General features: G+C 40.2%; 1 protein-coding gene and 1 long non-coding RNA gene across 2 annotated transcripts; one reads left to right on the top strand and one right to left on the bottom strand.

The window, feature by feature from the left end:
• Positions 1 to 2,074: 2,074 nt before the first annotated feature.
• LOC109140142 (uncharacterized) lies at positions 2,075 to 4,818 on the bottom strand. Its single transcript, XR_002042396.2, has 2 exons — positions 3,853 to 4,818; positions 2,075 to 2,525 (listed from the first exon to the last, which is right to left on the bottom strand). It is a non-coding gene; the product is annotated as an uncharacterized LOC109140142 (long non-coding RNA).
• Positions 4,819 to 12,804: 7,986 nt separating this feature from the next.
• On the top strand, positions 12,805 to 18,358 carry nme6 (NME/NM23 nucleoside diphosphate kinase 6). The gene is made up of 6 exons (XM_010735258.3): positions 12,805 to 13,034; positions 13,151 to 13,246; positions 15,664 to 15,766; positions 15,895 to 15,934; positions 16,428 to 16,588; positions 17,311 to 18,358. The coding sequence occupies exons 1-6, from the start codon at positions 12,987 to 12,989 to the stop codon at positions 17,460 to 17,462; spliced, it is 600 nt and encodes a 199-aa protein (XP_010733560.1). The 5' UTR covers positions 12,805 to 12,986; the 3' UTR covers positions 17,463 to 18,358.
• The last annotated feature ends 30 nt before the right edge of the window (positions 18,359 to 18,388 follow it).

Raw genomic sequence — 18,388 nt, 5'->3', positions numbered from 1 at the left:
CTGTGCCTTCACCAGACAAGGCTCACATGTCCCAGAAATGGGTGGACCAAAGAACAAGTTCCCAGCTCCATTATTTTTTTTATTAGGAAATTTCTCTTTAAGGATTACCTGATTTTTCAATAATTTTGCTGCCTTTTTAAAGGGTCCCCCATGGTACCTTTTTAAATTTATTTTATATGATATTGTATATTGGGAATTTAAAGAAGAGTACTACAATTTGGCATACAGTGTTGTACTTTTACATAAATTGATGAAAATATTTGTATTTTATCCGGGATATTATATCGGGTAAAATATACTTGACGTTAGTGATGGTGTTACTAATTTTAACGTTATCCACATGCATTTGAACACAACCACAAAGGGTGGAAGTAATGGCCAGCCACCCAAAGCAGCACCCTGCGAGCAGTTAGTGCCTTGCTCAAGGGCACCCCAGCAGTGCCCAGAAGATGAGCTGGCACCCCTCCAGCTTCCAGTCCACCTTCCATACTGGATTTGAACCGGCCACCCTCCGGTTTCCAAGCCAAGTCTCTATAGACTGAGCCACTGCCACATGATATGATTTAATTAACTTACAATAGACCTTTTTCCCAGCAGCCATTTTGACATGAAATAGTAGATAAACGCAGGTGTTACCAAAGATACTAGTTAAGGTCTCGTTCCATTCAGGTCAAACAGAGTCAGGGTGCTGCTGTGGTGCATGCTGGCTCACTAGAAAGCCTTGGCTGCAGTAAATGGAGCTGAACCATAGTTAGTTATCATTGGAAACACCTGCATTGACCATACTTTTTCATGTCAAAATGTTTTTTTATAAACTGATGTTTATAAAGCTTTTATTGTGCATTATACACAATCTCACCAAGGCCAGGTCGGTATTTACTTCTGTTTTTTGGTATAAGGATTCAGTTTTCCACACAACTTACATTCATCTATCAGAAAATGACTTTTTGTGTAGAAGTTACTTTTAAAAATCATCCACAGTACCATCATCATTTTTGAACAGATTTCTGCTGAATGCCTTCAACCCTGATCGCTGACCCAGTCTTTATGAACTACAAACACCACCTAAGCTATACATTTCAATTTCATTTTTTGTGATGTCAGAGGGCATTAATTCTCTGTTATGATTACCACATAGTACAAATTACACAGCATGTATTTTATTATACATATAGAAGCTGAACTGATTTCAAAGACTCCCTTTCTTCTCTATTTTAACGGAACAGTTAAAAGTTAGTGGTACATTATCACCAAAATCACAAATGAACACAATTGTTATTACTGTACTATATCCACTGGTTTAAATCCTCAGTGCTGTCAGATGATGAGATGGAAATGGACACTGATGTAAATAATATGCAATCAACAATCAAGCAAATGAATGAAAGCAGACAAAACATTTGTTCTAGGAGATTCAAGATTTTGCGTGTCATCTATACATGCATAGAAATAACGATAGCCAAAGTAATTTACATTTTTGTATTTTGTACTACGTGTGTGCTGTTCTGCAGTCTTCATAACCTGTAGATGGCTACCCATGATGTATTTATCAGACTAAACATTTATAACAAAGTAGTTTGCTCTTATTAGACTTTTCTTTTCTCAAATTTAGCTTCATGTTCAGTTCTGCACTGAGAAATTCCACTTTCAGCGCTTCATGTTCAGTTCTGCACTGAGAAATTCCACTTTCAGCACGCTCATACTGCCTTTACTGAGAGAAAGGACAAAGACTTCAGTCTACACCACTTACAGGTTGACAAAAGTAATCATAACATAATTATTATTACAATTACTGAGTCTCATGGACTCTCATCTCTCTTTAAAAAGGTCAAGTTAGACTCCTTGGTTGAAGTGTTTCTAGCTGAGCCTATTTAATTGAGCTTTTGTCAGTGCAATGAAAATTTTTATCATACTTTAAATGTCAATAACTACTACTATATGCAAGATATAATTAGGCCACATGTTATGATTCATCAGAAATTAAAAACCCAGTTTTGTATTTGGAAATATGTCTCTATGAATTTGTCCTTTTTTAATTTGAGACATTGATAAGAAATTTTAATTCATCACTGCATGTTGTCAGTAATCTTTTATTAACATTCATTGCCATACAGGAAAAGACAAACATCAAACCACCAAAGAGAAAAGAAATAACATTATCAACAGACGACCACCTCTAAAGTATGCAGCATTCACCGCAACGCCACTGTGTCTTTGATTCCACGCCGGTGTCTGCTGACTGAATTCACGACGCAGTAGCTGGTTGAAGGGGACCAAACCTCACAGAAACACCTGACTTGGTTCCGTTTGACCAGCCACAGCAAGGTGTGTTGCTTCAGCTGCAAGAGGCAGATCGAGAGAGAGAAAGAAAGAAAGAGAGAGAAAGCAGGAGAGGGCATGCAGAGGGGAGGTTACAGGGGGTAGAGGACATAGAAAAAGAAGGAAATGACAGATGAGAACGAGCGGAAATAGAAGGTGGGCATCATCTGCTAGCAGTCAGGCCGTCATGTCCTCTTCGGTCTTACCTGATGACACACAGAGAGAAAAAGATCATCACTACTCACATATCCTGCATAGTTACAACATAGAAATCTTCATGTTACCAAGCAGATAGTTCCTATTTAGAGGTTTGGGAACCCTGACAGCCAGTGACATCGTCCTATTTCCTTCCAAATCCAGCCTACAGGAGTGAACCTTCACCCTCAGTGACAGCTCCACATCTCTGCCCTCCCCTCCCTCCCTCCCTCCACTCTTCCTGTGGTTGCTATAATGGGTGACAGCTGTGGTCTGTCAATCCTCCTTGACTGTCAGCCGTTGGGGCAGGGCAGGAATTTTTCAAGAAGTCCCTGAGACCCGATCAGCGGATCCCTGGGAGTAATGCTAACTGCACACGTGCCTGAGCTGAAGGAGAGGAGGGAACAGGCCTTTCACCTGTTGTCCTGCCACGCACGCACGCACGCACACACACACACACACACACACACACACACACACAGACTCACTCATTTACACACAAAAACACACATGCTCATGAACCCTGACATCCCCCTCCCTTGTCATAAAACAAAGGCACACTCAGACAATTGTACTGAATGAGAGCTCCATCTTTTATAAACTGTTAAATAAAGAACAAACTCAGAGATGTCTTTCCCAGTGTGGTCGGTGCTCATGTCCCCTTGAAACCACACACTTCCTTACATTCCATAAGTGGTGTATTAATATGGGGATATAAGGAAGCATGTCCTCACAAGGGGCAACAACTGGATACAACGCTCCTCGGACACAAAGCACCCTTTCATAGTCACAGTTGCAGAGTAGCAGGAACAAGCCGGCTTAACAATGGTTAACTGTGACAGAGCGAGCGAAGAAGGACACGTGACGGCGGCTTCGATCATCTGCGCCACAGTTGGGTTGATAGAGGAGGAAATTTCAAGTTGAATTTTTGATTTAAAGTTTTTTTCTTCTAAGTTTTCCTGTCTTCTAATACAAGAAAAAAAGTAGGACCTTCCATAAAAATGTTAACTACACTTGTTTGTCCCTGACAAAAAGTGTTAAAATATTTAAAATGAATATAGCTAAATACCAGCCCATGCAGCTCTTCGATGGGTAATGCCAATGTGATGATGCTTAACTCTCTTGTGTTTAAATAACTCTGGAGGGCAAGGCGAATTCTTTCAAAGGTCAAAACTTTGCTCTTTCCTAAACATTATGCCATGCCAAGTCATTTTGATCCCAACAACTGTGTAAATATCTCAGTTTTAAGAGCAGAAACGATAAGAAATGTATGTTAAAAGGGCACGTTTGAAACAAAACTGAGCTTGAATGCATTGAAAATGTTTTTTTTAAACTTACCTTTAATGAATTCTGCTGCATCTCCTCTCGTGGTGGTTATCTTGTGGCGAGCAGCTGGAGCTGAGCTTGAGGCCACGTTGGGTTCAGTTATACTTTCTCGTGGTGACTTCCTTGATCAATCTAACCACTGCTGTCAACCAGCTCCGAAACCAAATGGTCATTAGAAAGACTTGCCCTTCTTCCTTTGAGAGACACATGTCAAGTCACCAAATTTCCTGATTCTTTCCTGTATCACACCTCAGCTACCACCCCCCCTCACCTGACAGAGGTGTCAGGCTCTGCCACGGTGTGCCTCTTCTATCGTAAAACTTACAGAAAACGTTTAACAAATGGTTTGACACCTGAGTTTACTCACATGGTGCTGCGAATGAAGGAAACTGAAAAATACTATACATCTGCAACTTCTAAATCTGGAAGAACCCAACAGAAAAGCTTGTCAGTTAAAAGCTCATTTGTTGATGTTAAATATTAACCATTTATATTAACCAACAAAAAAGAAAAGCTACCTACAAGAAGAAGAAATCTAAATCTCAAAGACTATGACCAAAAACACTTGGTCAGAAAAGACCTAACTCTCAGACTTACTCTTGTCCCTGAAGCTCCCAAACTACCCCTCAGCCTCCTGAGAACCATTCCCCAACTCCATCCTGCCTCTCTCCTCTCTTCGCCTCAGCTATCCTGCGATCAACCATCCTCCTCCGTATCTGGCCCGGTGGATTGTGCCCACAACAGGCCTTGCAGATCGGCCTTTTCTATCCCGCCAGGAGCGCCCCCCTCCAAAGCGGCCTCCCACCTGTTGGTGTCCTTTAGAAGCCCGGGCCTCTCCTGCGCCTCCTGTCCGGCCCAATCAGGGCCCTGACAGGGGGGAGCCAGCCTGTGAAATCACACCTCTCAGCTGTTCACACTGGGCTCGAGACACCCTACACCCCTGCCGTTCCTCTGTTCAGCCCCCACCCCACCCTGCCTCTATTTTACACCGAATGTCAATGGCTCCTTTTTGGAGAAAAAAAAAAGAAAAAGGGAGAAAGAGAGGGATACAGAGAAACAAGGAAGCAACTGCACGATGGGCGTGTTTTATTAGGTTTGGGGGTACAGTCAGAACAGCAGTTACAGCAGGCCACGAGTCACAGCTGAAGCCAAGGTTGAGTTTCATCCCAGTTTGGTTTCTCCACTTCACTTTGGTTTCATTGTATGATTTACAGTATAGGAAAAAGTGACGCTCACTGTTGTCACAGCCGTTTTTATGTGATGACATGATGTCTTGAGGTGATTATCACGAAAACACAGTCGACCAAATGTGGTAAATGCTTAGATGAATTGTAATGTAAACCTCTGTTGATGAAGCACAGTCACTGACATGTGAGGAGTGTGAATGAGTTATATGGGTCTTGTGGCACCATAAAAACTAAGCAATAAATGCTCCAGTGGCTACAAGGTGACCATCCTGCCACCATGACACTTACAAAACAACACTAAATGGAACAGAAGCTACATTTATGGGAAGGAAAAAATAAAGATTGTTGTTGGAAAATGTCAGAAATTCTATCAGATAAAACAGAAAGTGACCAAATCATCTATTGCAACAACTTCCCATCAGCCATCGTCAACCATTTAATCAGATTTCTTTCATCATACTGGCTCTTATTTTCATCCACGTAATCATATAGAATCTGTAGATCCATATATGACTGCTTTGAAGCATCCTGTGTGACCACAGTGACCAATACTGTAGAGGCAAACAGGCTCGAGCTCAGGGGTTCATTTTCCTCTGCTGCAAGCACAAGCCGCTCCACTAAGGTCAACACCTGTGTTCTAAAATCAGCGCTGGGGTTGGGTGTGATAGGAACCCGGGCCTCATTCACAGAAAGCTCGAGCTCAGAGAGGGGGGCTTATATTGAAACCTAATAGTCTCGCTATTTTCGAGGCACTCGCCGTCCACAAATAGCCACCCCATCGCATCTTTGTAGCTCCCGTTTTTCTCCGCCACAGGATGTTGTCTAAATTCGACAGTTGTTCAATATTTCCCATGGCCCTAGGCCAGGGTGTATCACAAATGCAACATTTCCACTAATGTCAGCTATGCGCCAAGGCCTTGCCAGATATATCTGGGTGCTAGGAATATCAGATAACTTTTGTTGTTGAGTGGATTCTTGGTCGCTCACACCGGACACAATGGTTAAGACACAAATCATAATCCTGCTGTTCCTCTTAACGGGACAGCTGATCACTGTCACATACTGGCTCGCCGGGAGAGGATTTGCCAACAAACAGATGCTCATCTAATCATCTGCTTCTCTTTCATCATGCATCATGCAAAAGCTCTCATCTTACTCTGTGATTTTTCTTTCATCTGTCAACCCCTCTTCTGTCTTATTTATTTGAGTTTCACTCATCAGTCAGGTGATTATTCATAGATCTAATGAAGCCCACAAAATATTCTTATTATCTGATGCATGAGTGAGATTCAGTGTAAGATTTCACTCCTTTACAAGCTCATCAAGTCATTTTTTAAAAAGAACAATTAAGCCTAAATGAGAAGAAGACAGCGCAGTAGTTCAGCAGTTGTGTTGCATGTTATCTACAAATTGGGTCAGTGAGGTTATTTTTAACCCATGTTCACATACCGGGGCCCCCGTTTGCTAATCACTTTGTTCCCCTCTGTCATACCCATCTACCCTGTTGCCAACGTCCCACTGCTTCTGGGGAGGTCACAACACACTTTTCTTGGCAGGAGGAAATAATTTCCCTCGGGACAGCAGGTAGGAGTTAGGCTGACTAACCCCAGAGCAGTTTCTTCAAAAGTGGATAGCATGGATTTCTATTGGTATAAATAAACTGCCAGCTGACACCAGACCAGGTCCTCCGCATGCACGGGATGGGACAACCTCACAGATTAACCCTGTGTTCCTGAGGGGAAACACTCTGCAGGAGGTGGAGAGTTAATCTTACATTTATCCAACTTGAAACGTAACTTTGTAACTCATCTTTTACAAAATATCTTCCGTCTGATTCAGTGTTATTTCTAGAATATCCTGTAAAAGTATGACTGACATTTTTAAGTTTTTAAATGTTGGAGAGCCAGGTTACATTCACAAATAAAATCTCAAAGTATTTGCAATGAATTCAAATGAAAAATGTGTGAGATATACTGTAAGATTATGTGATTATGTGTATTTCTTACAGCTCTTAGAAAAATCTGACACTATGAGGAAGTAAAGTCTAAGATCTTAATAAAATAAAGAAAAGATAACAATACTTCAAACAAGATAAGATGTTGCCATGTTGCTGACTCATTATGTGGTCTGACATTAATGCCACTCTCTGTCCTTCCCTGGGCACGCCAGTTGCCAGGGCTGAGGTTGACACAGCTGTTGCAGGGAGTCTGGTCCCGTGTTGTGGAGCAATGGAGCAGAAAAGTCAAAGGTCACCGGCATTTAGGCTAAAAGAAAGAACAGGTGATGGAGAGGTGAAGACAACTCACTCCCGTGATTCACGGAGGGGACAGAAGGATTTAGACGGATGCTTTGAGGTCACTGAGAATGAAGGACTACAAAAACTACTTAATCTAATGATACAGCTCATGTCAGGATTGATGTGAAAACTCCAAACTCAAAAAAACTGTATGTATAGTATAGGATATAGTTAAATAAATAGTTATTTTATACCACATTGGTAGCATCAGGATATTAATGACTATGGTGAACTTTCATTCATAGATAAATAGATTTCTTAAAATATGGCACCCTAATTTGGCTCTGCTCTCTTACTGAAGTCCCAAAAGGTGTCATGACAGGAAACACATCACCAACGTTTCTCACCAATCAAACAATTAGGACATAAAAGGGTTCTGGGTGTTACACTGGGCCCCCCTCCCCGCCTTTAAATGGCCCTGTTGTAATAGTGAGGCGGCCTTTAAGTGACCCGGTGACAGGTGAGCTGCAATGTGGGAGATCAGTGTACACTGGAGTAAATGGGTCAAACCAGAGTATGAAGTTAGGTATAAATCTGTTTAAAATGTGTGATGTGAGCAGAGTGTCATAATGATAACGCAACAACATTCTCATAAATTTACAATTAAAACATTATTTTAATGCAACACTGATCATTAATACCTTGCACCACAGGGGAAACTGAATTATCTAGTCATTGATAATATGGACAAGTAGCAGTAGTAGTTTGACTTTGGGTTCGAGCACAAACAAAGGCAGAAAGGGCAGAAAGTAATTCATACAAGCGATAAAAAAAATTTCAAAGAAATGATGCAGCAGAAAAATAGTGTGGTAAACTGTGTAAGAATATATTGCATCGCTTAATGTTACAGGTCTCTAATTTCCGAAAAAGTTTCTTGTAAATAGTTATTGATTTATATTCAGTCATTATTTATTTAAAGTTCAGTTCTTTGAGTTTTCTTGATTTCCAGAAGATTTCCCTTGATCTAAGTGCTACATTAAAACCCAAAACAACCTAAAATTTGCCCGTGTGCATTCATTTATTACTGAAAACTTTATTTTCCATATTGATTTTCTGTGGTGTCGCTTACAATGAACAAATTAAATGGAAGACTACCAACTTAATAAGACTTTTCTCTACAATTAGGACCAAAAAGTCCTTTCAAAGAACATTTCTTCTTTGTTGTTACATAGGAGTTCACTTTTAGGAAGTTTTAGAAAACTATGGGAGAAGTTAAATCAAGTTTTACCAAATAAAACACACAGAGTGGTTATATTTCTATAATTTCAGGTCTCCTCTTATTATCAACATACATTTCTGTTACAGTTTTATATGATATAACTTTTCTCCAAGCCTCAGTTTGCTATCACAGGAAAATCCCGTCATATGGAGCACATTTTTACATGATCCTTTACTGTGGCTCCTGGTGGATGAATTAACGTAGAATAGACTATGGACACCCAAAGTGCCTGTGGGGGTCGTCAGTCAGCTGCCCGACTCCCCACCAAAAGGGGAACGACAACTGCAGGAGAGGCGGCAGCAGCAACAGCAGCAGCAGCAGCAGCAGTCAGCAGCAGCAGTAGTGACGCCGAGATGTAACAGAGATGGGGTTTATGGCGGGCAGAGAGCAAGCGGGATCAGCTGAATCAGCCGCCCAGCTGAGGATGTTTAAAGCAAGAGTCAGCAGTGATCAACGGTGGTCTCTGTTCTGTCCAACTTTGTCTGCTGTCCACCATGAAACCTGTTCATCCTGTTAAAACAATACAGCATTTTATTAGCTCCAAATATACTCAACTGTATTGTTCCTTTATCTACATTTAAACATACATATAACTTATATATAACTACAGTATGATCCACAGAGCTTACTATGAAAATTACTTTTACCAAAACAATAGTACACAATACCACCTCCATGGCTAGACACCAACATAAGTGTGTGAGAAAATTTGTTTTTTTTTTCTCCAATTTTGGGAAACCCAAAAAAAACAATCAAAAACATGAGTAGTCTTGCAGTGGCTGAGTGATCATCATGAACTGCAGCGCTCCCAGTTTAAGTCTGGCTGGAAACCTTCGCCTCTTGTTCTTCCCCACCGCTCTCTCCTCATTACTTGCCATCTCTCTACTGTTAACTCTGTAATAAAGGCTTACATTTCCCAAAAAGAAATAATAATAATAAATTAAAAAAAACATTCTTGGATGGGTGTCGGTTTGAGGTGTTGACCACATGGTCCCAACATCTGTCAGCTCTCTACAATATTCTAATTGAGGCAAAAAAAAAAAAAAACCCAAAAAACACTTGATACTTGATGTTTTTAGCTTTGACGATGATACATGATGTAATCTTGGCAGGATTGTATCTTGTCATTCAACGTTCTTGTTATTATCACCATCCTGCATGTCCTCTCGTGAAAGACAATGGGGTTCTGTCTGTCTGAAGCAGTCAGTGACTAACTGTTGTTATAATCAACCATTTGTTGACCTTCTGTCAATCATGTGCACCACAAAAGCTACATTAGAGAGCTACACCATTTACTTTCTTTTTACTTTTCTACAGAACTTTCATACTAGATTCAATCCCAATTATTAAAATGAAATCATACAAAACAATACAATTGACAATAATCAATATTATACTGTATATAGGAATTGGTGGGTTGTAACTAAGTTAATTTACCAAAGTAGTGAATTTAAGTACAATTTTGAAATACATGTGGGTTTTTCAACTTTATACTACTACACTCATTACATTACAACAGTTCAGAAGGACATGTTGTACTTTTTTGGTCCGTTACATTTATCTGACAGCTGTTCTTACAGTTCATTATGACCACACAAAGCTAGCTCAGGTCTAGCTTGAGCTCCTTGTCGTGTTTCAGACATGCGACTTGACAGCAGCTCCACCAAAGTTTGAAATAAATTGGAGAAAAGTCCAAAAAAAAAACAACAACAAACAAACAACAAACAGAAAAAAAACAGATTTGTGTATCTTCTTTCCTCTGCTATTAATCATCTCATGTCTCCTCAGAATCATCTTGTGACCCTTTAGAGGGAACCAAAACTTAGGTTCGGAAACCAATAAAGTCATTGAAACTAATGCTGCATGACGCAACAATATGAATATGTCATTTATTATAAAATGTACAGAGGCCTATTTTCTACAAAAGAGTCCTTTTACCTCCAATGTTTCAAGTATATTTAGCTGAAGTTGACTTTTGACTGCAGGACTTAACACAGCACTTTTACTTAAGTAAATCTGAGTCCAGTCTTCCACCATCAATAGTGACGTATTGTAAATAATACAAGACTTAGTACAAGGTTTGTATATACTGTAAATACATTGGCTTCAGAAATCTGCTCCATTCAACCCCTCACCCATCCAACACCTCCTCTCGTCCTCTCCATCCCCCTCATGGGTGGTAACAGCTGTGGTGTCACCCCAAATCACATGACATGGGCAGGTGGGAGAAACCTATGTGGGACATCCATCCCCCCTTTCTTCCCTCCTATTCTCTCTCTGTGAATGTCAAAACGCACACACATGGACGCACGCACACACACACATACACGTACGCACGCACACACACAACCTCCTGTTTCCAAGGGTGTGGCCATTTTGCATTGCTGGAATGTGCTCCGTGTTTGTAACTCATACTGGATGTCTGATCTCCCACATTGATGAAATACCACGGGTACAAAAAATCTCCCTTGCTCCAGTCACTGCTCGTAGCGGTGTCAGCTACTAGAAAGCGTCTATTGAATGATGAACCACTCATATTGTAAAGCTTACCGTTTTAAACATGTGAACTGCCATTTAGATAAAGCAGTATGTTTGCTTTGTAACAGCTTTGCAGCTTCACCTCAATGTCCTAATGAGACAATCTGAGAACATGCATTTGATATTTACAGATGATATAAGTAAAGAACAATTCAATTAATGTTTCTTCATAGTTGCATAGTCATTGAACCTGGACACAGTTATTAATGAAAGCATAAACCAATATGATATCACATAGCAAAAGAAGGCTGCTGCATCAGATGTAAAGGCAGGACTATGCTGATATCTGCTGATACTCAATTACTTTACTACTGTGTTTCTAAATTAGAAAAAACATACAGTGTTATTGTGTGATTCTGATACGTCATGGCATCTAGTCTTTATTTGATTTCTGTCCCAAAGTTACCTTAAACTCTAAAACGGTTGAGGAACAAACACACGGATGGAGGCCTGGACATGAATTGAATAATGCACACAAATGTATTCATTTATTCTAATTTATTGAACAGTCACATCGCAGCGGTCAGCAGGTCAGTGCAGTGAAGTAGGACACTGTCATTTAACTTGAAGATTTAAATTCAAATATTCACATGGAAGAAGAAATCGACTTGTCAGCAGTGTCATTGTGCAAAGCACCAAATCCTGGTTGACTCCAGTAGTGCTGTTTATGTTGTGACAACTGACAGCATGGACAACGTATGCATCACCCGAAGGTTTCTGAAGAGCCGTTGTGACACTCAGTGTCAGTGTCAGTATGCTCTGGCCCCCTTCTAAAAAACGGCAAAGACGGATATCACTGGTGGACCTGAGACAGGCCGAATGATGCCTGGGTGCTCAGACAAGCCATTTGTAACGGCACCAGTCAAAGCAGCCACGCTGAAAAAGTTCACCCATAGTACAGTCATGAACGGGGAAATTAGCTATAGAGACCAAAACTGTTTTTTGTACCAGTCTGCAAACATGTTTATTTCTGCTGTGCTCTGCTGAACTCAATGGTCAATGGTCAGGAGGGAAGAAAGTGTTCAGGAGCTTCTGATGTCTTATGCTGTATTATTTATTGACGCTTGGCCAAGGAGAATTAGAGACACTCTCAAAGTTCATCAGAAGTGCCTGAGTTGGTCTCACATTCTGCCCAACTCATCCTGGTGGATAGACTTTAAACCCCAAGATAACACCACAAATACTATACGCCAAGAACTAGTCAAAGAGAAGAAGAGTTTTTACCCATGGAGGTGTTATTGTCAGCATTTTCTAGTCTGGAGACACAGATGTACAGTCATGAATGGGGAAATTAGCTGTAGAGACCAAAACAGATTTTTGTACCAGTCTGCAAACATGTTTATTTCTGCTGTGAAGTTGGACATTTTAACATGGCTACCTATATACATATTTTAGCCAGCCTCAAGTGGCCATTTGAGGAACTGCAGCCCTGAAGGGTTTGGAGCCAGACCAAACACTTTTGTTAACCTTTTTTTAGTTTATTAGTAGCCTAAAGTTTATAATGTATAGTAAACAAACTATAAATATAATGCTACATGCACAACATGAACAGGTTATTTCCAATCAAAGGTGAAGAGATGCACTTCCTCCCGTCAAGTCTTCTAACTGACTGCAAGAAATATTTTTTAAATCGTTTTAATCTTACCTGTAAATATCACCTGAGCTGAGCTGGGCGTCACTGTCGCAGTGGGAACATGATGTGCTGCTTCAGTTTCTAGGGGGACAGTATTTAGAGCCGGGCTGGCCGGTGCGAGGAGTCCTTCAGACAGTATATCAACATTTTAAATCACGTTAATTTCAATATAAAGTCACATAAATCAGATTCAAACTACTCGCACTTGCAGACACACAATGGAGGCTTCATATTAAACCAACGGGGTTTATATTTGACACAACATGGCGGCGCATGGAGCTGCTTTGCTCTCCTCTTCAAGCTGAACAAGTCACAGCAGAGGTTTGTGTCTTTATTATGTTTATTACTGACGCTGCGGGGCATGTTCCCGAGCTTAAACCAGCTCAGATACTTCATCTTTTCTGCTTATATCGTTCACACTGACTGTTTTTCTACAGACCATGTTGCTCACAGCTCGCAGTCTGTCCAAAGTGCTGCAGCTCACCCTGGCGGTCATCAAACCAGATGCTGTGGCTCATCCTCTGATGTTAGAGGTGAGAGCTAATACCACCTCACGGTTGCTGTCTGTCACTGTTAAAGCATAAGTCCCTGATTTATATATTGTTGTGGAGAAATGGCTGAAGTCAAAGGTCAATGGTCAGGAGGGAAGAAGGTGTTCAGGAGCCTCTGATGTCTTATGCTGTATTATTTATTGGCGCTTGATCAAGGAGAATTAGAGACACTCTCATAGTTCATCAGAAGTGCCTGAGTCGGTCTCACATTCTGCCCAACTCATCCTGGTGGATAGACTTTAAACCCCAAGATAACACCACAAATACTATATGCCCAGAATTAGTCAAAGAGAATGTTTTTACTCATGGAGGTGTTATTGTCAACACATTCTAGTCTGGAGACACAGATGTCTGTTTACCGTCAACGGCAAGCTATCTATTATGTCTAGTGAGGCAGCAATAGGTCTCTTCAACCCTGGCCACCACAGTGTTGAGATAGACTGGCACCTGGTCAAAGCCAAACAACTAATACTGCCGAGGACATCAAGGCCCACATGTGACCTCGTGTAACCTAAGGATAGAAAATTCCATAACATTTATTATATATTATATAAGAATATTGTTGTGGAGAAATTGCTGAAGTCAAAGGTCAATGGTCAGATGAAGAAAGTGTTCAGGAGCCTCTGATGTCTTATGCTGTATTATTTATTGATGCTTGGCCAAGGAGAATTGGAGACAGACTTTAAACCCCAAGATAACACCACAAATACTGTACGCCTAGAATTAGTCAAAGAAAAGAAGAGTTTTTACCCATGGAGGTGTTATTGTCAACATATTTTAGTCTTAGGACACAGATGTCTTTGTACGTCAATAGAAACATTAACGGCAAGCTATCTATTATGTCTAGGAAGGCAGCAATAGGTCTCTTCGAACCTCAAGGCCCACATGTGACCTTGTGTAACCTAAGGATAGAAAATTCCATAACATGTATTATATAAGAATATTGTTGTGGATAAATTGCTGAACTGAGGAGCCTCTGATGTCTTACGCTGTATTATTTATTGACGCTTGGCCAAGGAGAATTGGAGACACTCTCAAAGTACGTCAGAAGTGCCTGAGTCTGTCTCACAATCTGCCGCATTCATGTTGGTGGTCAGACTTTAAACCCCTACAGATAACACCACAAATACTATACGCCCAGAAATAATCAAATAGTCTATTTACCTATGTTAGTGCACATTCTAGTCCGGAGACACTGTTGTCTGTTAATGTTAATTGGAACATCAATGGCAAGCTATCTATTATGCCTAGGAAGGCAACCTTCAGTTCCTTCGACCCGGGTCACCACAGTGTTGAGATAGACTGGCACCTGCTGTCCTCAAACAAAGCCAAACAGTGACTACTGCCGAGGACCTCAAGGCCCACACGTGACCCCGTGTAACCTAAAGATAGAAAATTCCATAACAGATGTCTCCAAACATATCCAGGTGCTCTACTTTAACGGTTTAAATCATGTATTTTTACTTCAAAGGGCTGCTTTTGCTGCAGTTGCTGTCATGTCATTGTCATCAAGCAGTATAGATTTATTTTGACCTTTCTGTATAACAGGATTAACTTAATTTTTATTATACATACACAAAACAAAATATTTACACACAACACAACCAACAGTCCACTGAATATAAATATTACACATACGGCGGCAGTAGCCAGGAAGCTTCTTGCAGTGAGGCACAAGAAGGTTTCTGGCCACTGCACCACTGTTTGAACCTCGGCTGGGGCCTTTCATGTTCTCCCCCTGTTTGCATGTGTACTCTGGCTTCCTCCCACAATCCAAAGGCATGCATAGGTTCATAGGTTGCAGGTTAAATTCTCTAAATTGCCTGTAAGTGTCAATTTTAGTGTGAGTGTTTGTTTGTCTATATACATACAAATATACACAATGTCAAAAATATGTAAGCAACGTTAAGGAGGGTCATAAGTTACATCTAGACTATATATACATAGAACTATATGTCTTTTGTATCACATGTAATGTCAGTTATACCATAAATTTAAGCCTGTTCATTGACATTGCCTAAGCCTGTTAAACTCTCTTTAAATCAAACAGGAAAGTAGAAGCTCCGTTGATAAATGTACAAACCCCAAGGCCTCAAAGTCATGAAAGCTGCATCAATCAAATATTCCATTAGTGAAAGGACCTGTTTCACAGACACATAAATTCAACCAGTTTATGTCTGCTGTCATCTTAATAAAAAGGAGAAGAATGACCTTTTGTATCAGAATATTGGCTGTAAGTATCATCCCTCTGGCCAGCGGTATACCGGTAGACTATATAAATAAATAAAGTTTATTGAAATGCTTACTGTTTTCCATCTAGTTTTGAAACATGTGATTTTAATCCAAAGATGTTTCGACATAGTTCATTAATTGATCATCGGTGATTTTCTTTCTTTCAGGCTCTTCACCAGAGAATCCTGGACAACAACTTTGTGATTGTTAGACGCAAAGACCTCGCGTGGACAAGAGAGGATTCACAGAGGTTTTACTCCGAACATTCAGGTGTGGACGCAACTCATCTGTGTTCAATGCTCAACTGTTGTGACCAAACAAATGACACTGGAGAAAGTGTTCGAAACAGTGATTTTAGAGTTTAAAAAATATTTAAACTGCTTTTTTGTGCAACTTAGGTCGATTCTTCTACCAAAGGCTGGTTGAATTCATGTCAAGGTAAGCCTCCTCCACACTGACACTCACAGATACCATGATAATGTCGAATGACTGACTGATGCTTTGATGCATTTAGATACTTGCTGTTTTCTGTCTGATGTATTTAAAATACAAAATCTCCACACCACATAACCCCTCGGGCTGACACAGAAAAAGCACACCACGGCTGATGGTTGCTCCTGTTTCATAAATAACTTCCTGAAATGTCACAACGGGAGTTTCAGTTATCAGCGGACAGCCATGTTTAGCACGGCACCCCTGGAGCAATTGTCTGAAACATCTAGGCTGCTCACAATAGCTCCACATGCCCCCACTGGATAGCAAAAGGTTTCGGTAATCACATTTTTTGTCCTCACAGCAGTGTATCTGTAGTTGCTACAGCAACCTTTCACTGGATGCTATCAGGGTTTGAAGGTCTCCAATGTTTGAAATGAAACAGCCGCACAAAGCAGAATATGATTGAATTGTTATATTGTTGAATTCCTTCTCACAGTGGTCCAATGCGAGCGTACATTTTAGCCAGAGAGGACGCCATACGTCACTGGAGAGAACTGATGGGACCGACCAAAGTGTTCAGAGCCCGATACACCTCGCCCGCATCAATCAGGGGCCAGTTTGGACTCACAGACACACGAAACACGACTCATGGCTCAGGTAGGAAGTATGTTGAGTGTCATGTGTTTATATATGTCGATTTGGAACATGTCCTGCACCCAGGCATGTCAGATCACATATGCAGATGCAATTATCAGGTTTAGATTTGCCATACAATCGCTGTAACAGTGGAATTATGGGGAAGAAATAGTAACATTATCCTTCAGGGATGCATTGTGACATATTTGAATAAAAGAATCATAGTGCATTGTAAAATTTGTCTTAAAATTGATCCACTCAGTCATTTGTTTTACAGTTCATTCAGTAAGAAACTGGACTGAATTTACAGCATTGACAATTCTGAAAGTTTTTTTATTATTTATGTCATAAATAATATGAATTTGCTGAATTATATTAAGATGACATTCAAGTGGAACTAACAAAGTGCCACGTCCATTGGCTTGTACACTGCTTCCTACAAACAACCACACAATTCAATGTGCTGCTTTTATTAGATAAAAAAAAATGTTATTGTGTGACTATATGCCTGTGAATGGTGACGCCAACTGATGATTCATACTTGTCTGAAATCTCGATTTACTGCCCTGCACAGTAAACTTCAGGGTGCAGTAAAGAGTGAACAAGGGAGTGACATCGAACAGAGCTGTTAATTTAGGAACACTGCACTTTAACTGACTGTTTCAAGCCAAGCTTAAAAGTTTTATGCCCAGAGTGCTGATGAGAGAGTAAACTGTCATATTTTTAATCTCCGTTCTCTGCAGATTCTGTTGAGTCGGCACAAAGAGAAATCGATTTCTTCTTCCCAGACTTCTGTGCCGAGGAGTGGATGAAGAAGGAAGAGCCGTCGTTCAGATCAGGACAAATACATTACGACCATCAAAACCAGATTCACACACTGTCGACGCAAAGCTGACCCCTGAACTGCTGCTATAATCGCTGACTGACTGCTGAGGATGACTTCGAAACTGTGCAGTTGTTCATTGATTGCTCAAAAATGCAAGCTGCCAAGGGAAATGCTACAATTCTACGTGCTATATATGACGTGTGATGATCCCAGAAAAGTGCATGTGTTATGTTTTTTGTCACCTCAGTCCCTCAAAGTGCCCCTTTAAAACGTTGTCCTTTATCCAAGATATACAGCTTTTATGAACAATTTAAAACAAAAGACTGTGGATGTTTTTCTTTCATTTATTCTCATTAGAAAACACGAACGACTAGATAAGAAAATGTAACACTGCATTGTACAAAACAACACGATGTAGTTAGACGGTTTACATTGTCATCACAAACTCCTGGCTTCACTATCAACAGTGCAATCATCATAATCAATTTCAGTGTCCTGAGCCATATAGATTGTAGAACAGCAGCAACTACATTAATGTCAAATAACAAAACTATATAATATTTTTAATTCATGAATATTCAATAATGTGAAATAATACCGCAATAGCTTTACATTTCTCTTTAAAAGTATCTTAAAATGCTTTTTAGATGCCAGTTCACTTGAAAAAATCTGAAAGATGTGCCAACATCTGTCTGCTGTGATATACTATGAATTCATCTATTTTTGGTCTAAAACTGCAAAATGTTTTGTATTCCTGTCATGTCAGTGTCTTCAGTGTATATTATTATTATAACAGGCACCATAAAATACATCTTACAGTGTTACATACAAGCAATATACAGCCTAGTTAAACTTTTTTGTTATGTAAAAAAAAAACGATCCATGTTTTCAATATGACAGTTCAAAAGTCTCGGAGCAAAGTCACATGTGTTCATCTGACATCAGACCTTAAAGATTTTTTCAGATCACTTCACTGATTTCACAGTTATCCTCAT

The sequence above is a fragment of the Larimichthys crocea genome, chromosome XI (assembly GCF_000972845.2).
Source record: "Larimichthys crocea isolate SSNF chromosome XI, L_crocea_2.0, whole genome shotgun sequence".
Lineage (NCBI taxonomy): Eukaryota > Metazoa > Chordata > Actinopteri > Sciaenidae > Larimichthys > Larimichthys crocea.
This window is presented reverse-complemented; position numbering and strand designations above follow the sequence as displayed.